Source organism: Myripristis murdjan, chromosome 20 (genome assembly GCF_902150065.1).
Source record: "Myripristis murdjan chromosome 20, fMyrMur1.1, whole genome shotgun sequence".
Taxonomy (NCBI): Eukaryota; Metazoa; Chordata; class Actinopteri; order Holocentriformes; family Holocentridae; genus Myripristis; species Myripristis murdjan.
Window position 1 is genome coordinate 18044112 of NC_043999.1, and position 20714 is coordinate 18064825.

Genomic DNA, 20714 nt, shown 5'->3' on the forward strand with positions numbered 1-20714 from the left:
GACCATTTTATACAATAGATGTAAATGTTTATTTCTATTTAATGTAATGTTTATCTTCATTGTACATCCGCTGTTCCGAAAGACAGTTCATTCACAACAGCATGGCATGTTTAAATTTTGATTTTAAAGGACCATACCAGCTATTTTATCATTTGTGTTTGTCACAATTTGCATTTTGTGTTTGCATTTGAGTTTGGTGGTCTTGGGGTATCATGGAGCAGAGCTTGGACAGGATGCCATCTTCTTTTGTTTCTTCATCCTTTGTCTCCAGGTGTCGGCCTGGCTAGGAAACAAAAAACAGTTCTACATCAGGAAATCCAGCCCAGATTACTTTTGCTTGTCATGTGACAATTGCACATACATTTTTCTCGATCCCTTTCTTAAACTGGATTTCTGGAGTGGCCCGCCCTCCATGCTAGGATGCTCTCACTGCTTGGAAGTTGGAAGAAGTGAGTGCATTTCCGAAATCTAGGACTGGATCCGAATTGAAAATGTGCTCAGTCAAACCAGATTTCGCTGGGCAATATGATTCAGCTCTTTGTTCTTTCATTTCTTCATTTATAGCCTCCACAGCAATCAGAAAATACATTAGCGCAAGCTTCAGTGTGGACAGATTGCATTAAAAATAACCAAAACTATTCAAATCAGTCATAAACAAATACAAGAGTCATACTGAAGATCAGCATTTCAAATCCATAAAATTCATTCAGTTGTCACACAGTCTTGTCAGTAATGAGATGGAATAATGAGACAAGCAAAATGGCTCTTGCAACTTTCTTCTTCATTTTTTAAATATTAGAAAATGTAAACAAATGATTTAATGAGTTATACCTAAATGCACAGTTCTGTCAGTATTTCAGTGTTAGCATTTCTGCTTAACAACCCTGAAAAAGGCCAAGCACCAAAACACACTGGTGTAATAAAGTCTTAAGCTGTCTTCCAAATTTACCTGCTAGGAATTTGAGGAATGTGAAGCTTTTCTGAAGCTTCAGTATTCTGGATATTTGCATTTCAGGCAGTGTAGATTTCAAGTTCCACCATCCTTTTTCCTTGGGGCTGATTTTATGAGGGAGTTTTTGTTCGTTTGCTTTTTTGTTCAATGTTATGATTGATTAAGGCAATCAGGAGAGCGTGATGCAGAGTGCCATAACTACACTTACTGTGGTCTGACTTGGCCTGGTAATGCCATGGTAACTGCTTATATCCTGTGACAAAGTGTCCAGCTTCAGTCACAACTTAGTTTTGACGACAGCTGTAGTCACTGCAGTTCTGGCTTTGCAGTGTAGGTCTCAAATCTACAATGTGTTGAGCTGAACCGGTGGACTGGTGGGGAGTCCCAGGCATTTAATCTGTGCTGGATTGTTATCAGGTCACTGATGTCAGTGGTGCTGCTGCTCAGCTGAAACTGAGGCCACAAGGAGGCCACTCACAATGTCAAGAAAAACCTGTCTGGTTGCTCTTGTGTCATCCACATGCTGGGACATCATGGATATAAAAAGGGGAGTGCTGGCAGTGGAGCTGTAGTGATGGTTTCAACTGTTTCCACTCTGCAGTACATATGTGTTAAATCTGTGCTGTTCCTGGTGGCAAAGATGCAACACGCTTTCTTTCGAGCCGTGGTATTTATTTGTTTGTTTACTCTGGTGTGTGTAATTGCAGTTTTGCTCTACACCAGCAGTGATCCTATTTTGGCTTTTCATCCCAGCGATGAAGACACTGAAGCATCCTCTGGACTGGAAAGGATAATAAAACAAGAGTTGAAAAACCTGCGGCACATGATGATCACAGAGAAGAAAGGAACGTCAGCCAATTTGAGCAAGTCTTTGCAACCCTGCCCTGATGTCCCCCCAAAGCTGGTGGGACCCCTTTTTATAACATTTGATCAACACCGGACTATGGATGGCGTGAAGAAGGATGTTGGTTCTTCTCTTCAGGAGGGAGGAAGATTCAAACCACCAAACTGCCTCTCACTACAGAAGGTAGGTGAATGGAAAAATGATCGATGGATGAATAAATCAATTGACAGATGAAGTAACAGGTTAGATGGATGAATCAATTGATGTAGAGTGTAATATTTTACTAATGTGAATCTCAAAGCAAATAATTGTAATTATTATTTCCAAAGCGTTCCAAAATATTTATATCTATAGTGTGTAGTGTGTAGACAATGTCCAACTCAGGACTTGAAAGGGTACAAATTGTCAGTGGTTAAATGAATGTGGGAAGGTGGAAGTAAAAGTACTGGTGTAAAAGAAATGTAGTTCTGGAGACAATTCTGACCTCCAATCTGGAAAACCAAAGATGCATTTATTTGACCATCAAAAATAAGTAAATACATAAATAAAAAATACCTAGACCTTGTGCTGAAAATGTAGTGGTATGCTCTCACACTCCTCAAGCAAATTGAGTTATTGGTTGCATGTTTGGGTTTTAAAGTAATGCACTAGTCATTATAAACAGTTAAGAGTGTGTCTGTGCTTTTATGTTGTAGTCACTGTATTATTTGATATTCTTAGTTAGGAGAGCATAAATAAAATAAAATAAAATAAAATAAAAATGTCACTGTGCAAATGCTTGCATAAACCACTTGCTGTATTTTAGTTAATGTAAGGATTTGCCTGTTTTCAGGTGGCAGTCATCATTCCGTTCCGCAAACGGCATGAGCACCTGAAGCACTGGCTTTTCTACCTCCATCCTGTCTTGAAGCGACAGCAGTTGGACTATGGCATATATGTCATTAACCAGGATGGTGAGGGGGTGTTCAACCGGGGCAAGCTGGCCAATGTGGGCTTTGTTGAGGCACTAAAGGAGTATGATTATGACTGCTTTGTGTTCTCTGATGTGGACTTGGTTCCTATGAATGACCATAATCTCTACAGATGTTTTAACAAACCACGACACCTGTCAGTGGCTATAGACAAATTTAACTTCATGTTACCGCACCCAACTGTATTTGGTGGAGTGTCTTCACTCTCCAAGGACCAGTTCTTGAAGGTTAATGGCTACTCAAACAACTACTGGGGCTGGGGCGGTGAGGATGATGATCTCTCTCAGCGAATTTCTCTCCATGGCATGGGCATTTCTCGGCCTGACTCCGAGACCGGGAAGTACAAGATGATAGGACATGATCAAGACCTGAACCTTAATTTTGAGGCTGCAGAAAGACTTGAAGAAACAGCAGCGACCATGGACAAAGATGGGCTTAACTCTCTCAACTACACAGTCAAAAAGATTGAGAAGGATAGACTGTACACCCTCATCAGTGTGGATATTCACGCTCCACAGGAGCTGAATGCGGATGGACTGAAGATGACAACACAACATGGCTTGTGACGTCTGTATGTAAAAAACTGTCATGAACCAAAAAAAAAAAAAAAAAGCAGTTTGCATATTTTCAATCATATTTCAGCCTGTATTAGCTTTTCTTGACCCTTTGTTTCTTCTGCTCGTTAATGTTCAGCCAAAATAAAACTCATATGAAAAATAAAACCCATTTCCCTGGATACTTTAATGGTGAGATGGGGTAGAAATTAGTTGCAGACTCCAAACATCAGACACTCCCTCTCACACATGCATTTTGTCTTTTAAACTGCACTGACACAGCTACAACAAATTATTTATGCTTGCACACTGTACTCACACACCTGCCCGCTCCCCTTGGCAACTTTGTGCTGTCTGCACATAAAGTAGCTCAGGCCATACCACAGAGGGCAGAGATTAAAATTGTGCTTTATGAAGGCCTGTATCAATGCATTACACTCAGGAAGATGAACAGGGGCAAAGATTACGGAGGCAGCATGGTGCAGATTGACTGTAATTTGAATATTGGTCCAAGTATAACAGGCAATAGTCCTTTTGCACAGTAGCCATTTGAACATGAATTAGCAGGGTAAACACGGGTGTTGCCAATGATATTAATTAAGTATCTGTTCCATTTAAGTGGACCAGAGACTTTTTCATAGAGTAATAACACTAATTGGTTATGAATTAATTCAAGAACATTCCACAATCACAGACCCCAGCGCCTTTGCCAGCACTCTGAACACCTTCACACACAGTCTAACATCCACAACCACTCTGCTGCAAAAAAGAACTGGTCATTAAATAAACTAAACAAACTGCCTTTACTAGCTGACCTGGTACAGAACCAGTCCTCTCTGTGTTTCTGATGCATGTATATGTGCACAGCCAGGGAATAAACGTTATGTGTTTTCTACATATGTATCTGCGTGTATGTATATCTGTGTATTGTGGTGTGGTTATCTGTATCTTTCTGTGTATGTATGAGCTATGAATACAAATTTCCTGCGGGACAATAAAGATTATCGTTCTAAAATGACTGCTGTGAAAAAGGTTGTTGCACATTAGAAATTTACAGTTACAATGTACACCTTTTGTGAGGATGAATAGAGCTCATAGGCACAAAAATGGCGTGAACCTGCTGTGTATTCAGTATATCGTGGATGCCCCAGTGTCATTTCTGTCTATCTCCATGTTTGTGTTTGAATCCATGTCCAAAGTCCAGACTTGCAGAAGCTTGTTGTGGAGAAAATTCTGATGTTTTGTTTTTTCCTGAGGAATATTGACGAACTGATATTCATTAAAATAATTTTTAAGCATTCCTGTAAAGGTGTACAATGCAAAATTGAACACATAATGAATTACTGACTTAGCCTGACAATGAGGACCATGTAGACTCCGCCATCACATTTCATGTCTGTTACATATTTTTTGTCAGCTCAGTCTTAACGGTCCTCATTACAGTCAACCCAGAGAAATTTTGTATTTTATAGCTTTAAAAAAAATGAAATTGAAATTGAAATTCAGGGGATTCAAGAGAGAACATTTCTCTCTTAATCTTGAAGAAATTCTTCACTGAGTAATGCTCTCAGCCCTTCATGTGATGACCAACGACTGAAGCCAACTCTTTTGTTGTTTTGTCACTTTTGGTCATGAGTTAAAACGAGGGGTAGCCAGGCATTCCCTCAGGGCAAGGGGGATCTGGAACCTGTTTGAGGAGAATTTTTCAAATTACTGTCAAAAATAACATCCAGAATGGTAACATTTTTTTCCACACACACACACACACACACACACACACACACACACACACACACACACACACACACATTAGCAGTGCAGACACATCCCCTGAAAACATATGCATTTGAACTGACCTAACCGCAAATGCTTGAAAAGATACTTGCAACACCAGTTTTTCAAACCTGTTGGATTTTCTTTGAAGTCTGAACTGGACATGTGGTGCAGTTCCCCCTCTCTTTTTCCAGTCTCTCTTTACTTAATCCCCTGAACTCTCAAAGTTCAAAGTTTGAATTTTTTTTTTCTTTTTAATTTTACCATAATTGCACACACACATATCTGTGTCTGCTGGTCGCAAGTCACATCCCACCATTGTTTTATTTCTGCACTGTTACATCAAATAGAAAACATCCAGATGTCTTGTGCATCATTTTAAAAATATTGCCTTGTAATGCAGCAGGATATGTTTGGTATCTTTGGAAACCTTGTGATCTCCTCTAGAATTTAAAAATAAAATTTTCATGGTTTAAAACAAAGCTTGGCTGCGCAGCTTGTAATAACAAAACCACTGATTGGACCTGCAGGGTTGAAGAGGTTAATGTCGTCCATACACAGATGCACGTTCATCCTGTGTGCGCAAAGAGTCACGAGCTCTTCTGTTGATAAATTATTGACAAGTGTGAGTATTACACAACACTGAGAGATGGGTCAAGGGGGGGTAGACAGAAAAGGAAAAAATACGGTCGAGAGATAGGAAGGAAATGCATAGAAAAAGAAAAGTGGGAACCCCTGTGGTTGTAAAGTAAAGCACTGTACATGTGGAATAACTTTGCTTAGAAAATGTGAGCTGAAGGTTAGAGCTTTGTTTACAGAGGCAAAGCATCATGCCCTCTCTCCATTCCTTATTGCTTCTGTTTATAGTTTATTACAGGCTGCTCAAACTGACTCAGTCAGCATGTACAAGAGTTGACAGGTGTGTGACTGTGTGTATGCACGTATGTGAGTCTGCATGTCAGTTTGTGTTTGTGCATGTGCGTATAAGCACACATGCACCGATATGTCTGCACACTGGTGTGTGTGCGTGTGTGTGTGTGTGTGTGTGTGTGTGTGTGTGTGTGTGTGTGTGCGTGTGTGCGTGTGTATTTACTGCACCAGTCCAACTCCAATCAGGTCTCTCACACACTGTGTCACCCCCCCAAGCCTCCCCCTTCCTCCTTCCTGCCCAGCCCCCTCTTTTCATTGGTTGACCTAGTGGAGTTACTATGGGAACGACTGTGGAGAGGCTGCCATGCAAAATGTGGGGTACAGCTTTTGAATGGAACTGGAGGCTCAGTCACACACCCACCCACACAAACACACACATGCACACACATGCACAACAACACAGATTATTTGGGCAGAGGAAGCCCTATACCCATCATCAATATTATTTCTTAGGAACAAATATACAAGATATTATGTCCTTCCTCCTCTTTCTTGAAGCACCATTAGGAGTTATTAAGCAGCTTTGCAAGTGGAATGGTTTATAATGTAAATGGATTCATGAGGCCAGTGCAACCATCAGGGAAATATTAGCAATTTATGATAGCACTTGATAAAACCATGTCTTACTGCACCAGTGGAATTATGGGAATAGTAGTAAAACGTTTAGAGTACTTATCACAGCACAATTTAGCCAATATTTCTCAGAGAAGTTGGGATTTAACATTTAGATCTCCATTCTTACGTCACTATTTTTCCCTGACATTCCAGTCCCATGTAAAAGGCGCCTTCTGGATAAACACACAGCATTGTGGGATGCACAGCAACTTTTCACCCCCCCTTCGCATGCTGCTCCTAGGTCTTCCTCCCACTTCCTATTCCTGTCATAATCACTATCATCATTAATCACCGTCAGCGTCAGCATCAGTAACACAATCAACACCAGTAACAAAACACTCAAACATAATCCATTAACTACAAGCATGCACACACCACGTCTTCATACTGAACCCTCCGGAGCACCATTTGACATTCAGCACTGAACCCAGGCAAACTCCTACTCATGCTCATAATAAATCCCTCTTTCTCCTACTTTTTCTATGGCTTGTTCTTGCTTCTTAAGCAGCTGGTATAAGGACTTTGTTGTTCAGCACAAACTAAATCCTCCCAGTCATGCACTTATACTAGAGTTATGTACCAAAAGTATGGTGGACAAATACACACACACATCCACATCTCACAGCCAGATGAGTCTTTGTATCCAGTAGTCAAGCAGCAGCAGCAGCAGATTAGAGATGAGATCAGCCGATTGCACGCGCACACCCTGACACACAGGCACGCGCGCGCACACACATGCACACACACACACAGCCGTCTCCCTGACAGCATCACCAGCTTTGATCTGGCGGGCTGGTACAAGAGAGTGTTATGGTCTTACGTAAGGCTTTTACATAAACCTCAGTGTACGGAAACAGAGAGAGAGAGAGAGAGAGAGAGAGAGAGAGAGAGAGAGGTTTTTGCTGCACCATTACAAAGGGGATTCGCACTGCACCAAATCCTCCTCCCACCACACATGCATGCGCACTCCCATCACAAACACACACATGCTTGCTCCAGCAACATGTGTGTCTTCCTCCAAACAATGAGACCCTCCCTTTCATCTATATTCAGGACACACACACACAGGTTCCATATTGACAAACCGTGAATCAGCTGCACGCCCACAGCCTCTCTTTGTCCTGCTGGCTGTCTGTCCCTGTCCCTACATCCCTTTTCCCCGTACAGATCCACAGCAGACAATGACATTCATCAAGCTTTCATATCATCGATCAATAAAATGCATTGATAACCTATAGTTCCCAAGCCAATCAGGCCTCAGTTGTGTCTCCAAGGGTGACGCCACAACAAAAATGCCACACACAGCTCATCAACAAAAGCATCCGTCTCCCTCAGTCTGTCTCCCACCCCACCCCCTCCTTGGGGATTTAAACCAGAGGAGCAAGTGGGGATAGGGAGATGGGAGAAGGGAGCCAAGGAGAGCAGTCAATCTACATTACAGACCTCTATTGTGTTGGTGGCTAAGTAAACGAGAACATCACGCACCTGTCGTACCACCAGTGTGTGCATCGTCTGTGTGTTTGCATGTGTGTGCAAAAGTAGGAACGCCACGCTTACAAAGAGTCAGGAGCTCGTCTATCAGCGCAAACACACAGTTTTATTCATTAAAAATGAAAAGGTGGAACGATTTTCACACTGTGAACAGCAAAACGAGACAGACAGTAACAAAAGGAAGGAGAACAGTGTGATTTTTTTTTCTTTTGAAGTGAGTGATCACATGAATGGCCAAGATTTGTAATCAGAGAGTAGAAAAACATTAGTCTGGGGGAAAAACAAAGAAAGAGCAAGACTAAGTGTGTCAATATGATGGCCTCTGGGTTTGATGTCATTACTTTTGATAAAACAATGCAAGAGTGCAATGCATCCAGAGGTTCAATACTCACTCTCACCATGTCATACTTAAAGGAACAGGCAAAGCAAATGCTATTTACACATTACTCTGTGGAATAGGGGGACTGAATGATATCAACCGAAGAGGACACCATGTTTTTGAACACGTAGTCCATTAGTTAAACAACATAAAATCTTCACACCATGTCTAATAGTATACCTTAAAGTAACAATCAGTTTAAATGTACCTAGGTCATAGACCATTAAAGAGCATTAACAGTTTTCACTGGTTGAAGTGTGGTTTTCCCCGTTCATGTCGTAAAGCAATGATACACAGACAAACTCTTTGGGCAACTGTTACGGCAACAACCTCTATGAAGATGACTCAGCATTGTTGCTTTAAACATGTAGAGAGATTTTTTTATTGCCAGGAAACCTTTTGAGTACATTTTCAAGGCTCTGTCTAGCTTTGTTGGCTTTTGAGACCGTTACCCATCTCTATCACCCAAAATACATTATGGCAATATACGACATATATTGCCATCTTTATGCCAGTCCAATCACTCTTAGATTAGTGATCACTCCAAGGAATGAAAGTGACCACAAACTAAAGGCGCTATGACTGCAGTATAGGCAGAGACAACATGAGCATACATTATCATTCTCTGCTCCTATAATGACCTTTAGCCAGTCCCTGTTTTTTTGGTGCGAAAACCTTTTACTGCAGCCAGGGGATCAAGTTACTTTGTTGCCAGTCCTAGACTACAGCATTAGGAGGCTGAAATGATATCTGACCCTGGATCAGTGTCAAGAATCAATTGTCACATTCTAAATGAGATAGAAAGCATATGACCTAGACTGACCCTCAAATATGTCATTGATACCCGTGTGGCTAGGACAGGAGAAACCTTGCATCATCCAGAATATATTTTGCTGAGAAACTCCCCCTCTCTGTTGCTGAAGGGAACACTCTGCCTCCTGTAACTTGTCTCACTGAATCACTGACAAAAGCCTTTTAGGACTGCAACACAACCCCTCATTAAGAAAACAAGTGGTGCCTTGCAAGGCCTCACACAGTGCGCAGCAGTTTAAGCTTAATTTTTCAGAGCACGGGTGACTTTAGAAAACAGTAAGCTCCATGATTTGTCTTGCCCCAAACAAAATAGGGGCTAGTAGAAAAACGGACAACGGAGAGAAATACACGATGTAAAATGAAGCTACATTCAGATTCACATACAGCTCCAGTGGTATGAAGTTGTACCAAGTTCACAAGTACAACAGCCAGGAGAGCAAAGGTGATGGGAGTTTTTTGAGCAGCCTAGAGAGTGAAATAAACTGTGGTGTTTCCAGCAATTCTGACCTGATTTAGCATCAGCGACCAAATTTCACTTTGTCTTTTTAAGTTGTGACCCAGTTAATTACATAACTGAAAGGTTTTCCTTTATCTGAAACCTTGTCAGAATATCTCCTTATCTGTTTTGGGTCTCAGCCTCACAGTTGACTGGCGAGCATATCCTGACCCTCTAAAATTGGCCAACATAAAGCAAGGATGCCTCCTTGTCATCCACTCACATCAGCCCATGTAGTGTGGTAGGTCCCTCCCGCATAGAGAACAACATAAAGAGCAGAAAGTGAAGTCTGTTAAGAAGCTGGTGCAATCACAGTTTCAGTTCTGTGCAGTATGACTTAGGAAAGAGGAGCCTATAAAAAACAGTATGAAAACCAGTGAGGAAGGAAGTATTAAATAGGAAAAAAGTGAATATATGCGTGTGTGTAACCTTAGATAAGAAAGTCATCCAGTGTAGCTACAAAAAAGAGATTTCCAAAGGTTAAACATTAAATGTGTGTTTGTGTGTACATGTTTGTGTGTGTCTGTAAGATTCTCCAGTGTTAGATGATGTTCCCTGACCTTTGTGTCTTGTATGTGGCATCACACGCAAAGAGAGAGAAAGTGTGTTTGTCAGCATCAGTGCAAGGGATCCTTCTATTTAGAGTATTGCGAAAGCTTTGCAAGTTTCCATTGGCAGGAATTCAGTAGTCATAAATCCCAGAGAGATTGACATCCTATGGATGTATTTCCAGTGTTGAAGCGTGGTTTCACTGAGTTCCTCATGCAGCAGTCTGCATCCAAACCCAGGTCATCCATGTTGGAAATCAGCCAGTCAGTACAAAGGGGAGTAAACCCATCCCAACCAAGGTGGATATTCTGTCTTGGTAGGCAGGCCTCAAGGAAGGCAGCTTTGCCACATTAGTAGTAACTAGTAGGAAAGTTGGAGATCATCTGATCTAAAAGGTTAAAGTTGCACTCAGATTTCAGTGTTCATATGTATATTTGCACATATATTAGTCAGTGTGCGGTCAGAAACAAGCCATATTCAAAAAACAAAAATAACAGCAAAAAACAAAACAGTATATATGATGACAGTCAAACGAAAGGTTGTCAATCCACGTCGTCCAAGCTGTGGATATCGGTGTTCCTGTGCCTGTCTGTGTTAGAGGCTGTGGAATGAAGATTGGAGTTTTAGAACTTTGGCTCTAACATCAGAGGATTAGGAGGTAATTTGTTACAGTTTAGATAAGATGACGAACTAAAACAAACAAACAAAAACTTTGATTTGATTAGGCCCTTGTGAGCAAATTGAGTCATATCAAGTGAAAGTCAAGAAAAATGGAACAGAAACAAAAGGTGCTTTTCTGTTTTGCTATGTGCAGGTGTGACCTGTGTTTGCTGTCAACGATGTCCAGAGAAAGACTGTCAAGAGGGGCTGCCGAACGTTCAGCAGGTCAGGAACTTTTCCAGGAGGCTAAATGGCGAATGTGTCCACAGCAGGTCCATGGACGTGTCAAGCGCCAACCTCCCAAGTTCCAGTGTGGGCTGTGAAGTCTGAACCCAGCTTTTGGAGTCTCCTCGTGACTTTCTTGAGCGGACAAAGCCGTTGATTCTATCCCAGAGCATGTTGTAAGCCAAAACACTTCAGGAATGAGAGCTTTTAAGATTCAAGAGGAATTTATAGGCTGTTAACTCTACAGCTCAACATTTTTCTTGGCCTGGGAAAACTTTTGGCTCCACATAAACAGCACTGTAGTGATATACACTCAAGTACACGAGTTAGTAGGAGAAAAACTGCCCCTTTGATGGAAACTACTTCCTGTGCGTGGGTCCTCTGGTTGTGTTGCCAGGTTTGTTTCCAGAGCGACGGACGGGCACCTTGGAAACAGGGATTCTAGTGCGAGCCGGTGGGGGCGCTTCAGTCTTTGGCGGAGGGGCACTGCTTTCCAGGACAGATGACAGAGATGACTGGCTTGCAGAGTGTGGGGGTGTGGTCTGTCTGGTACTGACTGGGATCTTGGATTCTCGGGGAAGGCTGGTGCTGCCTTTCATGGATCGGAAGGAGGATGAGGAGGATAAGGAGGGAGGGGTGGTTTGGGAGGATGGGCTCAGTTTGTTTTCAGTGGTGGGAGAAGGAGTACTGGTTAGATCCTCACGTTCCTCTTGCTCTTCATCCTCTCCTTCATCTTCAGGGTCATTGTAGAGGTCGTAGAGGTGGTCACCGGAGCAACTATCTCGAGACAGGGCAAGTTTTTGGTTCCGCTGCAACCCACCCTCATCAGGCGTCGCCGTGGGTGTTGCTGAGGGTGTGTCCCAGTAGCCTTCATCACTGAGTGGTTCCTTTTCACTGGGTGATGTGGGATGACGGGCATGTGTGTGAGGGAGAGGGGGTTTTGCTGCCCGGGCACCTGACACCCCAACAACAGGTATCTTACTGAGCCCTAGTGCTTTAACCTGGGGGACCTTCCTCTCTGCACCTCTAGGGCCTGAGGTGTGGTGGCTGCCAGGGACGTTGGTGGTGGAGCGAGGAGGATGGGTGACAGTGGGGGTGGTGGTGGTGGGTTGGTGAGATCGAGGCAGGGCGGGGGAGTTGTCCCCCATGGAGGGAAGCATGTGCCAGAGCCCCTGCATGTCTGCATCGTCCACTCCTTCTGGGCTTGCCATTTCCTCTCCTCCACCCATATAGGCCACCACCCCGCTGCCTGCTGGGTGTTGCTGTGGTGGAGGTGGCACCCGAGCCCTGGCAGGGAGGGAAGCAGGCACCGAGCTGGGGACAGCAGAGAACATAGGCTGGGTCAACTGGGAAGGCAAAGGAGGTTTGGATGGGGACCGCTGAGGCGTGGCGCTGATGATCCCCGTACCTTTCCCACCTCCCACTTCTACGGTCCCACCTCCTCCTCCACTGCTACTGCTGCTGGTGCCGCTGCCCCCGTTGCCCACTGGTCCCTCCTCCTCCGCATCAGCAATAATGTCACCGCAGCCTGTCAGCGAGTCAAAGCTCTTGAGGGATGTGACATCATTGAAAAGGAGGGAACAGAGGCGGTCTACGGAAGGTTCTGAGGGCGGGTCAGCGACGCTGCAGCGATCCAAAGGGGGTGTGGCGAGAGACGGAGTGAGGCTGGAAATTGAGGCTTTGGCTTTGGAGATGGGAGGGTGCAGTGGAGAGTCGGTGGGTGTGAAAGGAAAGACAGAGTCCGACTCACCAGATGCCCCTGGCATGGCAACACAGTGTGGGGGTGTCATGGTAACGCTGGCAGTGGGAGTTTCCACCGCCTGGAGGTTGGGTTCTGCCTCCGAATTCCCATGATCCTCCTGATGCTGGTGTGGAGGAGGCTCAAGGGTAAGAGTAATATCCTTTACCTCATCCGGGGGCGCGACATCCCCATCCCTGGCCTGCCTCCCCTCCACCACCTCCCCCTCTCCTTCGTTTGTTTTATCCTTTCGTCTCCACCGCATGCTGCTGAACAAGCCTTTCAGGCCCCTCCCTCTCCTGGCAAGCCCCGCCCCTCCGTTCTCACTCGCCCTCAAACTCCCACGTCGGAGCAGAGAAAAGAAGCTCAGTGATTTGCTGAGAGACCTTACCGGTCCTGCCTCCTGGCCTCCCAGCCCCTCCCCTCTCTGTCCGTCAGCATCGTTGTTAGTGCCCGTTAGCCCATCATGCGTTTTACTCCTAATGAGCTCTACTGATGCCGCTGAGCCGTTCCCATTCACAGAATTCCCGCTCTCGGAATTCCCGTTGTTCCCGTTATTGGTGGCTCCTTTGTTCCTGAAGGAGAAAAAGCTGGCCATACCGGAGCCAGTGCGTCGCTTCCCAAAGAGCTTGAAGGCGGCTTTGTTGATCTTCCCTGTGGGCTGGGGGTCACACGTTTGGGCCGCAGGAGGCTCCATGCACTCCGACTGCACCTCCATTATCTAGCACTCTGGTACTCTATCACTCCCACTCTATCGTCTCCCTCTATCTCTCCAGCTGCCTCTCTGTCCTCTCTCACCCAGCATACACTCACCCTCTCTCTCTCTCTCTCTCTCTCTCTCTCTCTCTCCGTCCTGCTGTCTGGTGCTCTTTCGCTCCCACTCTGACTCGCTCTAACGCCTGCCTGCTGGTTTTCTCTCTATCCCTGTCTCCCTCCCTCCCTCCCTCCCTTCTCTCTCTCTCTCACTCAGGCATACACACATGCTGGGTGCTGCTCCTCTCTGTATCCATGGCAACTGGGTGGGCTAAGCAGCTTTCGTCAGTGTTGGCGGGGCGCCAAGGCCTCTCCTGCAACCCCCCCATCCTGTCCCTCCTCCCCTCCTTCTCCTCCTTTCCTGTCACCAGTGCATCGTTTGCTTTTCTCTTTTAATTGTTTTTAATTTAGCCACAAGACCTACTTCACTACTCCCATCCCTGTGTGTATGTGTCTGTAGTATGTGTCTTCGTGAATTTGTGCGTATGAGTGCACATACACATGCACAGACTGATTGCCTCATTATGAGGGATTAGACATGACTTCATTATGTGAGCTTCCTCAGTGGGTCATGAAAGAGGCTGGAATGACAAATTATGAACGACTGTTTGCATACTTTACATGTTTTGGATTTGTGCATGCGTGATAAACATGGGTCCTGTATACAGTGTACAAACTGAAAAAAAAATCTAACAAATCTTACAAATGAAAACAGTTTTAGATATGTAATGTGTTATTTCGGTGTGTGTATGTCAGCCTATGTGCATATATTGCTAAACATGTTGAGGCTCTCTACAAACAGTAGCCTGACATTACAGATTTATGAGCAAATGGTATTATTGTCTTGATCCATCGTGAGTGTGTGTGTGTGTGTGTGTGTGTAAAAGTTCAAAGTAAACAAAAATAAGCGCCTCAGAAGTCTGAATTAGAGGATTCAAATTGAGGATCTGCTGATCAACAGTATGAGTGGGCTAAAGCTGGGATATAGATTTAGAGAAATATTTTAGCACTGCTGCTTCCGCATGCACAGAAATACGCTCACACACTCACTCACATATGCTCTCTCTCTCTCTCTCTCTCTCACACACACACACACACACACACACACACCCTAATAGACTTTGGGCCAGACATATAGGCCATATGGCCCGGCCCCTCTCCCATATGGACCCTCAGGGCCAGGTGTCCGAGAGCTATGACAACACATCTAACTGTCATCCTATCATCCTAAGTGTGTGTGTCCGTGTGTGAGTCACACAGAGAGAAAAGAGAGAGACAAAGGGCGACACAAATCCCCATGCCTCCATTTTAGCTTGTGCGTCTTTATCTTCCCATTAGCTATACTGTTAGCTTTTACCTTGGTAACCACTTGTGCTCCTGTGGGCATGTGGACAACAAAACTGTAGGCAGGACGAAAAAAACAGCATGTTGCACCAACTTGTCGCCTTTATTTCCCCCCATCGCTTTTCCTCCCTTTTAAGCTGCTTTGTTAAGTTTTGCAGGATGTTAACCAAAGACGTCAGGTGCAAATGTTCAAAGCTAAACCTCTGAACTCATGTAGGTGTTATAGCACACACTAAAAATTAAAGAGGAGAAGATTTGGCCCTGATGTTTTATCTCTCCTGTTGATCTATTTTTTGCGGCAGTGACAGATCTTTTTTTTTTTTAACTTCTCACAAAATATATGTCATCCTCGCCTGAGGTGGATTCACCCAGAGTTCTCCTGTTTTTTCATGCTGAGCTTGATCCACTGTGGGTGCTCTTTTAACTGCCTATTCTATCCTCCCAACCCCCCCATGAAGCTCCCTGATACCCCGACCCACTTACAAACCCCCTCTTCTCAATCCTTCCATCCCTCCCCCTGCCTCCTTTTCTCGCTTTTCCCCTCCTCCTCCTCCTCCTCAGTCGCTGTGGGCACAGGCTCTCTTCTTCCAGCCCATTGCTATCAAACAATGTCTGCATTCATACACCCGGGGCAACACACACACACCCATCCACAGACATGCATACACTCACAGAAACACTGAGCAAACTCGGGGGGCTTCCCAGAGTGAAGCATCGAAGCATATCTTCCTAATGCCCCCCCCTCCTTCCCCAAAGGAGTTCAATAATCTGCCAGCCCAGACAGACAGTCACCCAGCCACTCTGCCTGCCAGTCATTCAGCTAGTAATCGAGTGAGATGGTCAGCCAATGAGACAGCCAATCAGTTTCCAGGTACATCTTTCCATCTCTGACTGAAAAGCCCTGCAGCCTTGGTAGCAGTTCTGGCTGTGCCTCAGCTCTCTGTGCCTGGCTGCTGGACAGACTCGCAGCTCACACTCAGTGGCAGATGGCTGATGGATAGATGGGTGGGTTCAGTTATCAGATATGGAAGGGATACAGGCTGTTGTCCATTTGTTTGGAGTTACAACACACAATACAGTGTGTATGGCTTTTTTTTTCTCTCTCTCTTCAGAAAATATGACTCAACTTCAGTAACTGGCACCATGCAAAATTAAACAAACTCATGGTAAATTTTGCAAAAAGCTGATGTTATTATTAATCAAAATTTTCAGTAGCCGCTGTGTAATCAGAAGAAGGAAAAAATGTACATTTTGGTCCCAGATGTCAGAAATTAATCAAAATGCTTCACCACCACCCTTAATTTTGAATAATGTCAAAAATGCACATTTCTGCAATTTAAAAAGGCTCAGCTCAGCTCAAAACCAGCCCAAAATGTGATGTGCAATTATAAATTAATGGGAAAAAGTACAAAAGTACTGACTGCCTCACATATAAATAGGTTGGCAGTTTCCTCTGAGTCCATTGATCCAGCAACTGAATGACCAGCCAGGGGTCCTTCTGACCCTTTGACATGAGATACACGATGTCTTGACAAATAGATATCACTTAAGCTTCATATGATAAATGATGATGATGATCAATATAATGTTCCATTGTTGCTTCCTCAGTTGTACCTATGATCCAGGAAATCCAATTGTTCAGGCTCTCACCCGTATAGTGCTGTTTACTGCACCATAATAGCAACTCCCAGTTTAACCTGTCAGTTCCTTCCCTGTCAGGAAAGCAAGTGCTTCACCTGGAGTGTTCTTCTCCAAAATGAATGTGGGTGGATCTGGATTAGCAAACAACATGATTTGGAGCAGTGACCCAAAAACTGAAAAAATGTTCTCAAGCACACATTTGTTCAGGATTCACAATCAATGCTCTTTCCAGCCCCCTTACTTCCTCAATGGCACAACTTCTTTACATGGTAATCACTTTGCAATGGTGCTATATCCCATATTCATTCTCTATTTATCAACACACCAGTAGGTGTTTGGTGACTAAACTCTGCTGCACTTTAGTAAACAATCTTGTTATTAAACCTCCTTTACTTATTCTGATTTTTAGCCTCCGATCACATGATCTAAATGCTGATAAGTCTGACCAATTGACAGACCAACAGATGTAGTGACATTGCCATCCTGCACTGTGAATAATGAGGCTAAAAAATACGACTATTATTGACCACCTGCTATCATGGATGGAAAAGGCATCTACCAGCCTCTGCTTTGCATTTTATATTGTTGTTCAGCTGGGTGGGATTTGGAAGGACATCTACTGGATTGCGTTATGGCACAACACAAGAACAAGGTACTGTTCTTCCAGTGCAAATGGAGCAAGTAGCAACATTCTGTAAAATATCACAGAATGAACAACCTGCCTGTCTTTGTAACAGGTAGCATGAGTTGTAAGGTTGTCATGGATAATTCTAGGCCATTTGTGTCAGTGATGTGCAACATGTGCTTTCCTCACAACCCTCTCTATTTCTTCCTGCTGTAAGAAGGGACGTAAACCCGCACACACACACACGCGTGCATACACACACATATAGTACAAATGCATACACCCACTGACACACACCCACACACATCTCACGTGCACACACACACATATAGCACAAATGCATACACCCACTGACACACACCCACACACATCTCACTTTCTCTACCCCTCTGTCTAATGAGAGCTCCCATTTCAGCCCCCAGAGTGAAGTGCTGCACTAAGTGGGACAGTTAGAGGACATTCTCTCTCTCTCTCTCTCTCTCTTTCTCTCTCTCTCTCTCTCTGTTGCTCCTCTCTCGTTCTTCTCTTTCTCGCTTCCTGTTCAGAGTTCAGAGATAGGCTGTATGCATGTGTGAGTGTGCATGTGTGCATGTGTGCATGTATACTGTTCATGTGTCCTTTGCAGCCAGCTCACATTTAGCTGCCGAATGTGCTTTTAAACTCTTCAGCCTCTCTGAGAGAGGAGCCTCAGGATGCAAACATTGATGTTATGTGGAAAATGTGTGTGTGTGTGTGTGTGTGTGTGTGTGTGTATGTATATGAGTGTGTGAAACCAATGGATTAGTCCTTTGATGTACTGAGAGCAAACTGAGCAGAACGGACAGGATGGATGAATAACTGTGTAGTTAGATATATCTCTATCTGCCCCTTTGTGATTCACATAGATATAGAACAAGGGAAATCAAAAAGAGATAATGGCTATTACGTGGTCTTACTTCATCATCAATGGACTTCATTAAAAGAGTATGCCTAATATTTTGTAGATTCTGTGTATGAGGACAGATTGATAGTGATGATACTCATAATTTGGCATTGGGTAATGTCTGAGTTATGGTTCTGAATACTGTGGGTAATCTTAGACTGCAGAACCTCACTATGTAGGTTATATCACTCCAGAAATTTCAAGCACATGGCTGTATTTCCAACAACATTCAGATATGAGTGGTTGCTATTGGCTGTCTATGAAAGGAAAGTGACGTGACTGGTCAGTTACACGTACTGTACGAGCTCTTCATGTTCTGCAAGGCAAACAATGAGCATGGTGTGTAAACACAAAACAGAACAAGGGTTGTTTAGGGACAGACCCCAGGGTTGAGACACACACATGACTCCAGGGGTCCTGGCAGTCACACTGTGCCAGGACAGGGGGTTCCCCAGCTCCGGATTAAACTAATCTATAGTGTATGTCTATGTGTGTTCAAATGTGAATGTGTGCGTGTGTGTGTGTGTGTGTGTGTGTGTGTGTGTGTGTGTGTGTGTGTGCGTGTGTATACAGTATTAAGCTCCCTAGGATTACCCCTGTGCTCTTTTGTTCCTGTAGTAATCAACAGGGAGTGGTACTAACAGTTATTAAGTGGTCTAAGCACAAACACCCCCAACACTTTAGCATAAATGAACCTGCGAGGACTACAAACAAATGTTCTGTGTATTTTGCAAACATTTTTCTTCCAAGGACAAACCCAACACAGGAGGCTGTTGCTCAAGCAAGAGCCTACTGTGCTTATTCAGCAATTTTTCCTGCAATAAGTCAGGTTAAATTTTGCTGCACAACAAACTCTCACAGTAAGTACGTAATACACACATTACTCAACAGTGTATGAGCAAACAACAACAACAAAAAGAGGCAACATTTGATGACACTGGGGCATAGCACGAGCTGTAAATTCTCCTGCCTCAAAGTGTTGTTGACATGTTATGGCCTTCATGCCTCAAGACCAGTTCCAAAATGACTCTGCACACTCTTGCAACATTTGCATTCTTACACAAAAAACTATGGTAGGAAATGGGGCAGTATACTTTCGAGGCATTCTCACAGAATTAAAATGCTTTACACATTTTTTTATTTAAAAAAAACTGTCACAGCAAATGAATGCAATTTCTGCTGATGTTTTAGTTTTCTCATGGCGTTGAGGGAGACAATTTATAACTCACACACACACACACAAACACACACACAGACATGGTTATGTTTCCATCACTTCAGAGGACATTACATTGACTTACATTCATTTCCTGGAGATTTATCCTAACCTTAACCCTAACCACTACCTGCCTAACCCTAACCCTAACCTTAAAGTTATTTTACCTTTAAATCAAGTCTTCACCCTAAAATTAATGATTTTCACTAAGGGGACTTGCTTTTTGTCCCCTTAAGGGAGTCAAGTCCCCACAACATGACTGTGTTACAAATTTATGTCCCCACAATATTAGCAATACCAATACCACACACACACACACACACACACACACACACACACACACACACACACATGCACACACACAGACAAACACAGCCTTTATGTCTTTTACTTGTACAGTATGACGACATTCATATGAATTCATACTGTAGGTTCTGTGTTTATGTGCAGGCTGCATGTGTGTATGTGGGTGTAGATGTACTGTATATGTGTGCTGGATGTGTATATATGGAGTTCTCTGCTTGTACTCAGCAGTGTTCTACCAGCCTTGCGTGTGGTTATCATCTGAATGATTCAGAGCCTTAGGAGAGCCTTAGGCAGGCTTGTCCCTGGAAGAGCCTTCTCAATGTTTAATGTGTGGTAACAGGCACAAGTAGGCTACAGAAAGACCTTTCCACTCTCTATTCTCACCAACAGAAACAGCAGTGATGCCGTGATGCAGCATTAAATTACATGTGGGTTAGCTATCTTTATGGTTTATCATCGTCTAATCAGACAATGGGTAGTTTCAGCCAAGCAACCTTGCTGTGAAAACAATTCCCAGCGACTCCCTGTGCTTCACTAGTTGCCATGCCAACTATTGTGGTAACCAAGGAGCTTGTTAGTGATTTCTCTTATTTTCTCCTGTTTTTTAATTTTTTTTTTTAGGTGTACAGTACAGCACCTTGAAAAAACTCTTCAGATAGTAAACATACATTGTACACAAGCCCCAAGATCCTTAAGCACGAACCCGTATTGTGGTTGTAGGTACTTCAAGCCTGCATCTTGTGCTCATTGCATCATCATCTTACCGATAACCCTCATGAATAAATAATACATTTAACTAAGGCACAATGAGACATCTTTCGCACACTGCATCAAACCATTGCTGCTATGATGTATAATATGAATCGAAATCACACTATATCAGCTTAAAAAGGTCTATAAACTGTATTTTATGAATG

At 43.7% G+C, this 20714-nt stretch overlaps 1 protein-coding gene and 1 pseudogene across 1 annotated transcript; one reads left to right on the forward strand and one right to left on the reverse strand.

Moving 5' to 3' along the window:
- Window positions 1-1775: 1775 nt before the first annotated feature.
- Window positions 1776-3333, forward strand: LOC115379243 (beta-1,4-galactosyltransferase 1 pseudogene; annotated as a pseudogene).
- Window positions 3334-8217: 4884 nt separating this feature from the next.
- amer2 (APC membrane recruitment protein 2) lies at window positions 8218-13812 on the reverse strand. The gene has a single exon (XM_030079727.1). It carries the CDS (start codon window positions 13706-13708, stop codon window positions 11612-11614), a length of 2097 nt encoding a protein of 698 aa, XP_029935587.1. The 5' UTR covers window positions 13709-13812; the 3' UTR covers window positions 8218-11611.
- Between the last annotated feature and the right edge of the window lie 6902 nt (window positions 13813-20714).

What these genes read in the sequence shown, in the direction of transcription:
- amer2 (XM_030079727.1), bottom strand. Translation starts at nt 13,708, where the DNA reads ATGGAGGTGCAGTCGGAGTGCATGGAGCCTCCTGCGGCCCAAACGTGT.